The 15319-nt window shown below is 41.8% G+C and overlaps 1 protein-coding gene across 2 annotated transcripts; it reads left to right on the top strand.

Annotated features, from left to right (window-relative positions):
* Positions 1–9477: 9477 nt before the first annotated feature.
* LOC133922121 (nuclear transport factor 2-like) lies at positions 9478–14834 on the top strand. Of its 2 annotated transcripts, none has more exons than XM_062367307.1 (9): positions 9478–9749; positions 9851–9994; positions 10095–10437; positions 10521–10744; positions 11097–11250; positions 11328–11449; positions 11542–11607; positions 13420–13486; positions 14115–14834. In XM_062367307.1, exons 1-9 carry the CDS (start codon positions 9681–9683, stop codon positions 14375–14377), a joined length of 1452 nt encoding a protein of 483 aa, XP_062223291.1. In that variant the 5' UTR covers positions 9478–9680; the 3' UTR covers positions 14378–14834. The 2 variants fall into 2 exon arrangements, with proteins under 2 accessions (XP_062223291.1, XP_062223292.1); XM_062367308.1 differs by having other exon boundaries at positions 10521–10717.
* The last annotated feature ends 485 nt before the right edge of the window (positions 14835–15319 follow it).

The following is a 15319-nucleotide window of genomic DNA, read 5'->3' on the forward strand; positions in this document are numbered from 1 at the left end:
AAGTTTGTGAAAATCTCTTTTCAGTGGTATTTTCAAAAGATTTGATTCTTTGATCTTATGATCATATGTTGCTACTTGTGATCATTGTTACATATTGTTGCTTGTTGGCTGATCACAAGTGGTAAATTTTTTATATGTTCAAATTTTCAGTCTCTCAAGAATCCAATTGAATCTCATCTTCATCTTAGTTTTGTCACCCTCTAGTACCAAAAGTTCCGAACACAGCCCAAAAGTTTCGGATTTTGGAAATCCTCGGCATCCTGTTTTTCTCTGTCGGGTTGACAGAACCCGGAAGTTCCGGGTTCACTCAAAATATCTGGATTCTGTCAGCTAACCTGAAGGTTCTGAGATCCCCTCCAGGTGAACCTTCTCTGTCTCAAACTCCGCCTCAACTTGGAAGTTTCGGGTTCTACCCGGAAGTTCCGAGTTGAGCAGTCTTATACCCCTACCCAAGGAGTTACCCCTTCATTCTAATATTTTCATCCTCTCACTTTGGAGAAGCCACCTCCAGCGATTTCAAGGTTCCTCCATCAAAATCTCAAGATCTTTGTTCGAGGTATCCCTCCCTAGGTATACCTAAAGCCCAATCTTCCCGATCTCTCAATGCCATGCTCTAGAGTCAATTCCCTTTCGTGAAAATACTCCATATATATTATAGAATCATATCTCATAAGGGTTTGCAAACACATTGGATAAATCTCTCATGCCCTAGAATTCTTTCCTGAAATTAGCCAACCCAGAAGTTCTGGGTTGTCCAGCTCTAGTTCATCTAAATCTTGTTGTTCAATTCCAATTCATGTTTAATCTTTTCCCTTTCTCAAGCATATCATTCATGTCTGTCTTAGGGCAGTTCAAGATGGTTCATGAGAAGGATTTTGGTCAAGCTTATCAAAGGAGGACAAAGGCTCGTTTTAATCCTCAAGCACAAAGCGACGTACCATCACAGCCGCCTACTTCAGAGGGTAGTGGCAGCGAGAGTGGCAGTGGTGGTGGCCATGATCGCTAGGAAGGTGCGGGCTTCACATTCAAGTAGCATCCGTATTGATGAGATTGTTCAAACCGTCAATGTGCCTCGTGGTGGTGCTTTGCCACCTAAAGGAGGAAGGGGGGCAGCTGGGAGAGGCAAAGGAAAGGCAGTTGCATCTAACTCAAGGGCACAAGATGATGACATAGAAGAGGATGTGGAACAACAAGAAGAAAGGACTATTTTGCCACCATTAAAGCTTTACAGACCCTACCATGCATATGTGCATTCAAATCAAATGGGCAGAAATGTGATAGACTATGTGAACAAGTCCGGCAAGTGCAAGAAAGAAAGATATGAAGATCCTTTTGGGTATGAGAAGAATTTGGTGGATCATCGGTTTTGGAATGACTTTCAAACTGATTTTTATGAAACTGTGATCCTTAAGAAGAAGAAGCCAGTCACTCACATGCAATGGATTGATTGAGACTATATGGATAAGAAAGATGATCCAATTTTTAATGAAGTCATATCCGCTTGTGAGCACAAAAGAGTGAAGGATATCATGGGTTTGAAGTATGATTGGAGTGATGAAGTGATAGCCCAATTCTATGTCACACTCCACTGTGATCATGAAGTGAACCAAACAATGTATTGGATGATTGAAGGAGAAAGGTACAAGATCAAGTTCAATAATTTTGGTCGCTTGTTTGAATTCGATGTTCGTGACACTAGCAAGATCAAGATTCATGTGGAGCAACAACTTTCCACCGATGAAATGGAATTTATGTATGATGATCGTGGTGAAGTGACGTATGGAACAATTAAGGGGATGAGGTCATTTTACAAGAATCTCAATTCTTGCTCCCAAAAGTGGTGATACCACTAATGTTTAAGGAAACACAAGGAACTTGCTTGCTACGATGTCTAATAAGGGTGATCCATTTAGTGTGGTTGATTTCATTTGGGAAGAAATTCACACCACATCCCACACTCCAAGCAAAAGTTATTCCTACGCTCCCTATATCATATTTATGATTGAGAAAGTGACCAGAAAAAATTTCCTCAAGAAAGTAAAGCATGAACCTTTGAGAATTAGGTTGTTGAGCTCCAAATCAATCTCATCTTTGCCACCTTCTCCTCCTATGGCAGCACCTAGAGCAGCGACAAGATGTGGATCTTCCTCTCGTGATTCATCCTCGTTTATCAACAATGCTCTCAAGGTAATTTTTAATGTGTGCACTCATAAGGTCATGAAGATCAAAGAGCACAAGGATAAGTCAAATTTGAGATTGGGGAAGCTTGAGGCAAGGCAAAAAGAGATTCATGCACATTTGAAGATTGAGCCTCCTTGCTCTCCCATAGCTTCCGAGGAAGTGAGTGAGCCTGAGGTTTTTGAGAATCCTTGGGCATGGTATGATCAAGCTTAAGCCACCACTGCCGGCACCGGAACATCTCATGCTCAAGTTCGTGATGATGAGAAAGGGACAGAGGAAGAAGAAGAGGACTTGGGTGGTGTAGATGAGAGCTCACATGATGATGATGATAACGATAATGGAGATGGAGATGAGGACTATGAAGAGGACAGCGAGTGATTTCTATAATCGTACATTTATCTTTCCTTTTTGGTGATTTGATGCCAAAGGAGGAGAGGATGTGTCTTTTCTGTTATGCTATCTGTTCTTCTACCTAACCCGTAAGTGCCGGGTTGACCCGAAAGTTTCGGGTTAGTGCAGTCAAATCTCCTCTCCTTCATCAGTTCAAATCTTTATCGTTTTCAATGTTGGGCATGTAAGGATATTTAATGTAATGGTGTGATGAACTATGTGGTGTGCTAGTTATTGAACTTTAAATTTGTAAGAACTTATTTATGTTAGTGTGAGATTTAGGTTATGCTAAGTATGTGATGTACTGGTGTAATGTTGTTTTATCTTTTATTGAGTGATATACTATATAATAAGTATCACGATTTCATATGTTCACTTACACTCTTTGCACCCCACGAATGCTAAGATATAGGGGGAGCTCCCGCAAAATTCTTTTAAATATGTGCATTTGATGTCAAAATCAAATTTTAATCAATGCACACATTTAGGGGAACCTCACAATATATCTTAGAATTCAAAATCTTTAATTCAATTATCTTTTGTAAGCTTTAATCGTGTTTTCATCAATCACAAAAAATAAGAAAATTGAAAGTGCATTTATGCCTCTTAAGTGGGTTTTGGATGATTGATGATAAACGATTAAGAGACTAATAAGTTTAATGAGGTTATGAACAGGTATTAGTCCATTGAAAATGTTAAAAGGCGTTGGAGTCCCTCAAAAAGAAAAGAGAAGCGGCACGTGGTACTCATTAGATTTAAATTGATTTTATTTTCGAATTTGAGTATATGTATGCTGTACTATCAAGAAGGATACGTATAGATAATCTTGAAGGTGTCTCAGTGATCAAATTAACCTTTTTAACTTAAAGATGAGACACTCAAATCACCCCACAAGCACCAGTTTTTCAAAGTTACTCGGTTAGTTTTGTGGGGAAGAGTTTAAATACCCCTTCATCCCTCTCTTCTTTTGCTACTAAACAACCATGAGACAAAAGCCTTTAAAGTCATTCAATAGCTCTCCCAACTCCTTTAGGACATCAATTCTTGCAAGGATTTGAGAGTTGGGTGTGAGAGCAAGAGATTGAATGCTAGTGAGACACATTCAAATCTTTGAGCACTTGAGTTCATTACCAAGCCGATACAGCTGCATTTGTTACTCTTGGAGATTCATCCTCCTAGACAGCTAGGCGTCGTCCAGTGAGCACCCAAGATTGTGGAGTGCTACGGGATGTTTGTGAAGATCATCCTCGCCTACGCAAGGGAAGATGATAATCGAGTAAACCCAAGCTCAATCTTAGTGGTCGCTTGGTGAGGATAAGGGTTGAAAGAGATCCGGTTCTTGGTGAGCACCTCAACGGAGAAGTAGGATCTTTGGATTCGAACTTTGAGAAACAAATTTGTGTCTCCTTAGCATTCTTATGTTCATACTTGTTCTAGTTGACTTTTGGACGATTTGCCTGATCTACGTGTTTGTGAATTTGCGACTGCAGGTGTTCCATTAAAAAAAGCTCTACACATCTTTTGAAACATGTGGTAGCACTTAGAATCATCTAGACTTGCTTAGGTGTTCTTATTTTTTAATTTCATATTCCAACCGGAATATCCGGGTTGAGCTCGGAACTTCCGAAACCCAGAAGTTCAGGATTGAATCTAGAATATCCGGATCCTATTAATCCGCTGTGAAATTTTTTATTTTGTAGGAATGCCTATTCACCCACCCCCCCCCTCTAGGCGATATCTCGTACATTCACACTTACAACAACTTGGGACAATCTTTTGAAGCTTACTACTACCCTACAGAATTGGAATCGTGATTCCTTTGGCTCTGTTCAGAAGGAGATTAAAGAACTTGAGAACAAACTTGCCTATTTTCGTATGCGTGACCCTCTCGGCACTATTTCTGAACAAGAGAAAAACACTAAATGTCACATGTGTGAGTTGTTTGAGCGAGAAGAAATTACGGCCAGACAACATTCTCGGGTTGATTGGCTCCGGGAGGGTGACCAGAATACATCCTTTTTTCATGCCCGAGCCTCTGTACGACGCCAAACACACAAGATAAAACTCTTGCGTTGTGATAATGAGAGCATATGTGATGATCATGAAGACTTGGCTTGAAAGGTATGGCTTATGAGTTTTATGAACGTTTGTTTACCTCTGAAACTTGTGAGTCTCTAGATGATGTGTCGGATGCCATCCCAGTGCGAGTGAATGCAAAAGCTAATGCTGCTCTTTTGTGAGGATTACTCTGATGATGAGATCAAAGCATCACTGTTTCGGATGGGACCTACAAAGGCGCCAGGGCCTTATTACTTTCCAGCACTTCTCTATCAGAAGCACTGGGAGCTACTTCACACAGATATTTGTGATGTAGTCCGTGGCTTCTTGTCTGGTTCGGGTATCACCGAAGGTTTCTGTGACTCCACCATTGTGCTTATTCCCAAGGTGAATAATCCAAAAACTCTTACCAATTTCTTGTCAATTAGCCGATGTAATTTCATCTACAAAATTACTCCCAAAGTTCTATCAAACATATTGAAGACTCTTTTGCCGGACATTGTTTCTAAACAACAAAGTGCATTTGTCCCTTGTAGATTAATCACAAATAATGTACTGATTGCCTATGAGTGCTTACAGTCCATCCGCAAGTAGAAATTAAAGACCCCATACTTTGCATTGAAAATTGATATGATGAAGGCTTATGATCTGGGTGTGGAATGGTGCTACCTTGAGGTTGTTTTACTCAAACTTGGTTTTGCTCCACAATGGGTTACTTCTGTGATGAAATGTGTTACTTCAATTCGATATGTCGTCTGGGTAAATGGAGGTCTATTGGTCCCCTTTGTGCCCTCCAGAGGAATTCGTCAAGGGGACCCGATAAGTCCTTACTTATTTCTCCTATTTGCGGAAGGCTTGTCGTGTTTGTTGCAGCAAAAAGAATCACATGGCACTCTACATGGTATAAGAAATGGAAGAAATGGTCCTCCAATTAACTATATGTTGTTTGCTGATGACAGCGTGTTCTTTGCCCATAGTGATGACAGAAGTGTCTCAGCCCTCCAATCCACGTTGCAGACTTATTGTGATGGGTAAAATAAACATTAGTAAATCATCCATTTATTTTGAGCAGCACTGTGATAAGCAAGTGAAAGAAAGGGTCAAGACCAAGCTGCGTGTTCATGATGAGACGCTTCAGGCTACATACCTGGGAATGCCAACTTGGGTGGGCCGCTCTCCAATAGCTCTTTCAATTTCCTCACCGGGAGACTATGGAAACGATTTAATGGCTGGTCCGATAGGCATACTTCAAGTTTGTGGCACAAGCCATCCCAACATATATAATGTGTTGGCAGATTCCAGTGGCAATCTATGAAAAGATGAGGAGGCCCATCTCAGACTTTTTGGTGGGGAATTGAGGAAGGCAAGAAGAAATGCATGGGAGATCTTGGGATTGGATGTCCACACCGAAAAGCTTAGGAGGCATGGGTTTTTGTGATATGGTGCTCTTCAATCAAGCATGTTAGCAAAGCAAGGTTGCCGGCTACTCACGAACCCAGATTCACTGTGTGCTCGTGTCTTGAAAGGAAGGTATTTTCCCAAAGAGATGCTAAGAAGATCCTATCGATTCCTATCAGCCCTGAAGATTGCCAAGATTTTGCCTCTTGGACTCATACGAAGATTGGTATTTTTACAGTGAGGTCGGCATATAACTATGCCCGGGTCTCTAGAATCTGGTCGGACCATAGCAGGAATGTCAGTGGTGCTTCTTCAGCTCACAATATCACTGAAATAGGATGGAAGAAGTTATGGGTTGTGCAATGCCCCAACAAGATGAAGGTCATTCTCTGGCGCCTTGCGCATGACTGTTTGTCGTCAATTGCACAGCTACATCATTGCTCCATTCCGGGCTCTTATGCATGCTGCTTCTGCAATCGATTTGAGCAAATTAAACATGCAATATTACTGTATCCGTTTGCAAGAGATGTTTGGAAAGAAATCAAAGCATGCTTTGCTGTCAGACTAAAACTTAAGAGCTTCACTAATACCAGACAATGGACTTTGGATTGGCTGACTTCAGCTACGGCAAATGACGCTACAGTGTTTGCTGTTACAATATGGCACATTTGGGATTCCAAGAACTCTGTCCGAAACGACGAGCCGACTCATCACCCTCGTGGAGTTGGAGAGAAGATTAAAATCTACATTGATATGATTTTGCAGCATTTTTCTACCAAGTCTCCCACCAGGTGTGAATCCATTCATTCAGCTCCTATTTGGAGTCCACCGCCGGTAGGCTTGGCCATGCTCAATGTTTATGCTGCCATTTTTTCAGAAAGTAACAGTATGGGTGCAGACTTTGTGCTTCGTAATGATTTGGGTGTGGTCTTGCTGGCAAAGTGAATCTTCATCGATCACACCTTTGACCATGAGTTGGCTGAAGCCTTAGCTACTAGATGTGCTCTCCAAAGTGTTCAGGATGCTGGTTATCTGGGTCTGATAGTTGTTTCATACTATCTGAACCTCATTTCAAGGATCAACTCGTCTGATGCTGACCAATTTGCCATCGGTGCCATCGTCCACGACATAAGAACAATGGCTTCAGTCTTTTCTTCTTTCAGGTTTACACATGTTAGCAGATCTTGTAATAGGGCGGCTCATATTCTAGCTCGATCGGCGGTGCATGGTGTCGAGGTTGTGTGGTGTAATGAGGTCCTGGAGTTCATACAGACCATAATTTGTACTGAACTATCTATTTCCGATTAATAAAGCGCCACCCTTTACCTAAAAAAATAACATCCGGCTCAACCGTCTATCTTTGCTTAACTTTCTCTCTCGACACTGCATGCCCCCGCTTATCATCTTCTTCTACTGGTGTCGCTGCACTGCTACTGTCATATACTTCTCTTAGACATACTTGCAGCAGGATATTGAACTCAGCCCAACGTTGTCTGGATCACTTCAGCCATTTCAACAACTTGTCTGTCCGATACACTAGCTTTAACTCTCAAAAAATTGGACCTAACGTACGACTTCACATGTATTTCACCGTAATGGAATAAATCTCAGTGTCCAACTGAAAATATTAGATGAACCATTTTCATCTCATTCATGTTTGTACCCTCAGGGTTTGGGTACTCAATGATGTTAAATGGAAAATTGTTCAAATCAACACCCGATAGACTATTATGAATTTGATCATTTCCATATAAAACTCTAAGACTTATAGAATTTGACATAAATGTGACTAAAAAATATCAAATGAATTACCAACTTATTTTCCCTATTAATTACAAATAAAAATAAATTATATTTATGTAACGTGACTAACTTAAAATTGCCTAACGTAATGCTAAAATATTTTCCCTAAAATTTAAGCTACTATAATTTTCGTTACCTAAAATATAACCAATATTATAGTCTAAAATCTGAGATAACATAATTAAATATACAATTATTTGACCTACTTATTAGTAATAACAACAAATTGCATATATTTAATTCTAAAGAAATTGCATGTATTTAGTTTTACTAACTTAGCATATTAGATCTAATATTTCTACACATATATTTCATTTTATTAATTTAATATTAAAAAAATCTTTGAAGCCTAATTTCTCTACCATAATTAAATCTTCAAAACCTAAAATATAGCCCACAATCATTCTTTCTAATCCCAAATTAAATCTTACATACATACATATAAAGCAAATACATAGATTAAAAACAAAAATACAAAGAATTTTGTTTACCTTGTCTGCTTCTTCCTCCTTCATTCTTCTTCCTTCTTCTCCCCTCTTCTTTCTCTTCTCTAACTGGCTTCCTCCATCAAACACGCCTCTGCCCCCCCCCCCCCCCCCGACTGACAGAGAGAGATAGAGGTGCAACACGAGCAAACAGTGATATGTTCATGGAATAGAATTTCGCACAACCGTCCAACAAAAATATCCTATTTTCGCGGAATAGGAATTTTAAAATATTTCTGCTATATCAAGATGCAAAAAAATTTATTTTCACTGAATCGATCTGCGAAAATAAGTTTTTCGCTGTTTGATAGTGCGAAAATATGTTTTCGCATTTTCGTTCCGAGATACGGTAATATTTTTTAATTTTATGATTTTTCATATTATTTTTTGAAATTGCCTAAAAAAATAATATAAAAGATTCTCCTGGTCGGCTGTGTGTAGCGAGATCCCGAAATTCATTAGACCGTAACTAAGGGCATGTTTGTTTCAGCTAGAGATTCTGAAAAGCAGCTTATAAAAGCTGGATTGTAAAAAGCTGGATTGTGAAAAACTGGATTGTGAAAAGCTTTTAGACTGTAGATTCTAAAATAATTTAATGGACAGTTTAGTAAAATGGACTTTCACAATCTATCAAAGCTGAGGAAAACCAGCTTCTCAGATTCTCACAACCCAACCAACAGATTTTAAAAAGCTATAACCAAAAGCTGCCTGTTTGTTCAGCTTCGGATTATAAAAGCTGAAAGCCAGAATCCGAAGCTGAAACAAACAGGGCCTAAGAAAACGTCGCCCTTTACTAAAAAAGTTCAAATCTGATCATACCGTACGTATGATCCATATCATTCTCCTCTTATCTAACAGCTGATGTTTGCAGAAAGAGAAGAATGAAAATACATGTAAAAACTTAGGTTTGTTTGATAGAGTTTTTTCTAATTCAAATATTTTTTAGAGAGTGATTCTATGACTAAAAATAATTCTCTAGAATAAATTATACCGAGGAATTGATTCTGTGCGTGTAGTGAATAGAGAGAAACTATTTTTTAGTCTCTAACTTTTAATTTATTTCAAAAAAATCCATCTCACAAATTTTACTAAATAAATTAAAAACTAAAAGCTACTAACCTAACTCTTTCTAATCTCAGGCTAAAAGCTGCTTAAAAACTCACCTAGTCAATTTCCTTCCAGCGCCAGCCGCTACACCTCCTCCCTCCTCGTCCTCTCGCCTCTCCCCGCTCCAGTTCTTTTTTCACCACTGCTCCGCCCTCGCGCCGCCGCCGTCTCAGGTGAGCCGCGCGCATCTCTCTCCGCCACGCGCGCGCCTGCCTCACCAAAACCCTAGCTCTTCCCCCGTCCCCCGATCCAGCCCCCATGGCCGCCGCGCCCGCGCCCGCGCCCGCCCCCGCCCCCGCCCCCGAGGCGCCGGCCTCCGCGCAAGTGGTAAGCAGCTTCGGCGTTCTCAGGTCGAGACTGACGGGGTGTTCTCGCCGTGGCTCCGGTACTGATCTAGTGGTTTGGTGGGGGGTTTTGCGTTGTTGCAGGTCGGCAACGCGTTCGTGCAGCAGTACTACCTCGTCCTGCACCAGTCACCGGATCTGGTCTTCCGCTTCTACCAGGAGGCCAGCCGCCTCGGCCGCCCCGCCGGCGCCGGCGCCGGCGCCTTGGATTCCGTCACCACCATGGAGGTGAGCCTTCACGCTCCCAGATCTGCCGCCCCTCTTTTTTTCTTTTCTCTCAGTCGCGACGCTGAGGGGTTTTTTGGGGGTGTCTGGCGCGGCTCCACAGGCGATCAACGAGAAGATCATGGAGATGGACGTGGCGAAGGCGGAGATCAGGACGGTGGACTCTCAGGATTCGCTCGGCGGCGGCGTCACGGTTCTCGTTACGGGCCACCTCACCGGGCGCGACGGCGTGCGACGCGAGTTCTCGCAGTCCTTTTTCCTCGCCCCGCAGGAGAAGGGCTACTTCGTGCTCAACGACATGTTTCGCTACTTCGCGGACGGCGGCCCTGCCGTCGCGGAGGCGCATCAGGCGGACACGGACGTGGTGGTCCCGCCTGTGGCCGCCGCCCCGTTGGCCAACGGCACCGCTGCTCCAGCGGCTGTCGAGTCTGCCGCTCCTGAGCATGGTATCTTTGGTGCTGGGATCCTGGAATTATGCTTAGCTTTTTGGCGGTAGATGGTAAAACTGCTTGTCTTTTACTGTTTGTAGATGCCGTGCCGCAGCAGGAGCAGCATGTTCTGGAGCGTGCGCTGTCACAGCCTGAGGAGGAGGAGGCAGAAGTTTACAACCCGCCACCAGAGGAAGCCATCGATGAGGAACAACCTGTTCCTGAGGTGATAAATGAAGTTCCCAACAATGTGGCACCAGTGATGGCGACTACAGTTGCCCCAGTGTCGCATGAGGAGGTGCCAAAGAAGTCTTACGCCTCGATTGTAGGTTTTTCAAAAGCAACCTCAGTCTTCAGCTGCATCTGCTGCTCATGCATTTTGATCTCATCATGGATAACGCAGTTTTAGTCATTATCTTGTCTATTTTATATGCTTTGCAATTTAGTGTGTGTGCACTGTTTAAAGCTATAAGCTAATTGTTTCCAAAATTTATTGTTTAGATATGTACTCTCAGGTAGCCTCGTATCTTTACTTGGGACTCTTGTCACTCTGAAATTTATTGTTAGATATGAATTTTGCCTGTTTGGTAGCAGGTGTTTTCTTTACATCATTGTGAGAAATCAATTCTTGTCTGCGTTGCTTTTTAACAATATTACAATTTTCCCCTTTCCTGTAGGTCAAAGTCATGAAAGAAGTTCCATTGCCTACACCCGCACCTCCTGCTAGGCCTGCACCACCCAAACCAGAGAAGCAGTCTCCTGCACCTGCTCCCGTCATAGACACAGCTTTCAATTCTAACCCTGAGAACAGCAATATCCTAGAGCCAGAAGGTGTTTGTTAAATCCAAGGTTTCAGCCAAAGCTTGTTAGTCACATTTGCCTCTCTAAACTTACAATCTTTTTTGAAGTTGATGCGCATGCGATATACGTGAGGAATTTACCTTTAAATGCCATTGAGACTCAACTGGAGGATGAGTTCAAGAAGTTTGGCACTATTAAGCAAAATGGCATTCAAGTCAGAAGCAATAAGGTACTCTTTTTCTTGCACTGGTCTTAGGGGATTCTTTCCGGCGCTATCTTGACCTAAAAAGTTGGCATCAATGTTTTCTTTTGTAAATGTAGATTCAAGGGTTCTGTTATGGGTTTGTTGAATTTGAGGAGCCTACTGCTGTCCAGAGTGCCATAGAGGTAATTTTCTTAATGTGATCAACCAACTCGTTAGGTTGTTCTGCGGTACTAGCTTGTTCAATGTATTTTTAAATTTAATATAACACTATGAACATTTTCTGGTTCACAAGCTCTGAAAATTCCTGTGAATTAGTGAAATGTATTTGTTATTTCACAGCATTTGGGGATCATTACATGATGTATTGTAGGAGCTTGATTTTTATATCAAGTAAATTTTGGGTGAATTAGGGGAGTTGTCTTGTGAATTACCCTTGTTTGCAGACCTTTTCAACGCCATCCAGATGATCAAATTGATTTCATCAAAATATTTTACAGTTAATCTTGTTAAAAGAACCACTTGTACTCCCTCAAAAAATACTTGCTGTTTTGGACATGACACGATCTCCAATGTGTAACTTTGACTATTATTTTCTATTAGAATATATTTATAAATCCAGTAAATTTATGGGATAACGAAAGTATTTTTCAAGACATACATGTGACTTTCATGTTTTGAAACTAATCTTGTCCAAAATGTCAAAGTATTTGTGACTGGAGAGAGTACCTGGTTTTGAATGCGGGGCCTTTGTAGGAAAAGGTGATTGTTAAGATTGAAAATATTGTGCAAAATTGTTTGTGCTTCAAATAGGCAGACAAATGTAGATGGGTAAGCCCTAGGTTGAGTATTTAGGGTTTACCTATTATGAATGACTCCACAAATAATGATTACTTCGTGCCATAGTTGTCATGTCGTCATCGTATCGTCGCCATATCAGCGTGGCGGACATCCAAGTCTTGCCACGGCGCGAGCGTGTATGTATGGCGTCTACCGCCGCCGCCGAGACGGTCACTCTCCACCCGCTTACCCATTCGAGCGCTCGCCGCCGAGCCCTCCGCCCGCCCTCACTGCACTACTTGACACCGAGTCACCACCCGCCCTCCCTGCAGATTCGGGGGTCGATAGTGACAGATCCGGCGGGTTGAAGGAAAAGGCGGCGATAGTGGGTGTCGTGTGTCGGAGAGGAGGGTGCGCAATGGAGAAGGTTGTGTGGGGATCGGATGCGGAGGGAGCAGGGTGGCGTGGGGAGGCAGAGCGGCCGGGCGAGACAGGCGGTCGATTTGAGGGTGAGAGCTTGAGGGAGACGATAGAGAAGGGAGGTGGCGTTGTTGGGGTAATGTTAGGACAAGGAAGGGGTATGTGCTATGGGATTCCATGGGCCAAATTAGTGGGCTGGGCAGGCTGGTAGGCCGTTTTATAAGTGTATTCTTCTCTTCTTTCTTTTTTTCCTTTCCTTTTTATAGATACTTAGAACATATTTAGTGTATTCTGTCAGCTAATGCTCTAAGTGTATGGCATCGCCATGTTGCATGCCATAAGCGATATAAAGGTGTGAAGGTGGTGGGTCGCTGCGCCTCGCCACACTGCCGTAATAACCATGCTTCATGCAAGCTACTACACAAGAAGATTCCCTTGGTTTGTGCCCAAAGTCCCAATGGACAAAACAGAGAAACAGCTGTTTTATTTTATTGTGGATTATGTCCTTTTGCTCTCGGTTCCATGTGGTATGCTATGTTATGAATTCTGACGGTTTTAATTCACCAGTTCATATTGCTTGTGCCCATGATTTATTACCTATTCCTTAGTTGTTCAAGTTGTATGGATGATCAGATTGTAATATGTGTTGAGGTCTAATGTTAGTGGTACTAAGTTCTAAACATAAAAGGGATAAATGATTTCTCAGTCTTACTCTGTGCCTTGAGAGGTGTGTTTTAAGGAGTAATTTTGGCGCTTGATTAAATGAGTACAACTGATTAGCTGCTTTTAACTTGCAGGCTTCTCCTGTAACGATTGGCGGTCGTCAATGTTACATTGAGGAAAAGAGGACACCTGGTGCGCGAGGTCAGTTTATAAAATAAACAGTGCATGCTTCTTCTAAGCCTATTATAGCACTGTGCCATATGAATCAGATGACTTGCCTAGACACCAGTATGGCAGACATCAAATGTGATACATGATCCTGCTTTTAAACATATGAATCATAATAAACGAATGAATGATGCATGGTCTAAATTGTAATGTGGGTTATATCCATATATCCATGATTTGAAAAGAAAAATGTTACTTTGTAATTTCTCTTATAATCTATTACGTAACCACTCCTTTAACATTGATCATGTCTGTTCAACCAACGTATAGTTGTTCTAGGGGAAGTACTTAACATCAGTATAGTTGATCTAGGGAAGTACTTAACAAGTACAAGGCCTGCATGGGACTAGATTTAGGTGGGCCTAAACGCGGGTGAATAGTTTTGTGAGTAATCCTTGAGAAACTGCAAAATTTGTTTTAGGGATCTCACTCTAAGTATGCCCAAATCCTGTCCATCCCAATCTCATTGAGTGTTTCACATGGCAATTATATTGGGAACGCTGGTATCTATTTTCTGTACCTGCTTTTTAACTTTTGTTTGATCTTTGTCAAATAGTTTAACTCTTCCTATTTCAATTTATATATTTCCTCCTCTTTTCAGGCTCTAGCAGAGGTGGCAGATTTGCACCAGGTAGGGGTAACAACTTCAGAAATGAAGGTATGAGAGGCCGTGGTAACTACAGTGGAGGAAGGGGCTACGGAAGAGCTGAGTTCAATTACAGGTCCGATTATGGGGGCAGAGGTGGTGGCAGAGGCGGCTCGGCACGTGGAGCTGATGTTGGTTACCAGAGGGTTGACCACGCCGGATATGCTGGTAGTCGTGGAGGTCGCACATCAGCAGCCGCTGATGCACCCGCAAAATGATGGACCAAGTAGCTGTAGTCGTCAGATTATTCCGAAGTCGACATAGAGCTTCATCAATTGGTTAGAGTGCGGGATTATCAGAAAGCCAGCTTCAAATTATGAGGATTCTTGGTCTTGACCACTATTTTTGCAGGCAACAAAGAGGGGGGAAATGATTACTAATTGTAGAATACATACCTTTTCACATCTAGCTCTAGTTTTGGTCGTTGATCAGCTGATCTGTCTTTTTGTTATTTTTGTCCCTTTTTCTTGTTAGTCCGGAGTATTCTTTAGGTTTTTGTTACTAGTATTCATTTGTTGTGTCAATTTGAGTTCATAGCTTTTTTGTGGACTGTTGGAATAAGTAACAATCTAGGGTAGTTTATTAGTAGCTAGGGTGAGAATTTACTTGTTTTTTGCAATGTGTCAAGGCCAAAGGATGCTCTACTCCTTAAGGATATTGGTTATTTTCTGACTAGCTCGTTATGTGGTGTTTTGTTCTGTATTGATTTCTCTTGTTATCTTGGGTTGCACTCTGGCTGGGAGATTGGTTTCTGCAGTATATCGTGGTTAAATTTCGCAAGGAAAGACGCACACTTCTTTGGCAGAGGTATTGGAAGTACACACTCAACAGTTCATTTGGTGAAACTGCAAATTTTATACTGAATTTGGAAAAAAAAAACCCATTGACATGGTATATGATGGACATTGAGAGGTTGAGCCTGCACCTCAGTGACACACTCTCGTCCCCGTTAGGCCATCTTCAATCCAAGTGTTTGGAGTGGTGATTAGCAAAAGAAAACTGTTGTGTTCCTTGCATAAAGGAAGGATAGAGTGGGTGTTTGTTCTTAGGCTTTGTTTGGCATTGCGGTAGCTTATCAAAAGTGATTCGTTTTTGCTCATTTTGGGTGCCATTGTTACTTGGGAACATCTGGTTTTTTAAAAAAAAAAACATACTGGAAT

The sequence above is a fragment of the Phragmites australis genome, chromosome 6, assembly GCF_958298935.1.
Source record: "Phragmites australis chromosome 6, lpPhrAust1.1, whole genome shotgun sequence".
NCBI lineage: Eukaryota > Viridiplantae > Streptophyta > Magnoliopsida > Poales > Poaceae > Phragmites > Phragmites australis.

Coding starts and splice junctions, on each gene's coding strand:
- LOC133922121 (XM_062367307.1), top strand. CDS start 9,681: ATGGCCGCCGCGCCCGCGCCCGCGCCCGCCCCCGCCCCCGCCCCCGAG. Junction 10,745..11,096: donor AGAAGTCTTACGCCTCGATT/GTAGGTTTTTCA, acceptor CCTTTCCTGTAG/GTCAAAGTCATGAAAGAAGT. Junction 11,251..11,327: donor CAATATCCTAGAGCCAGAAG/GTGTTTGTTAAA, acceptor TCTTTTTTGAAG/TTGATGCGCATGCGATATAC.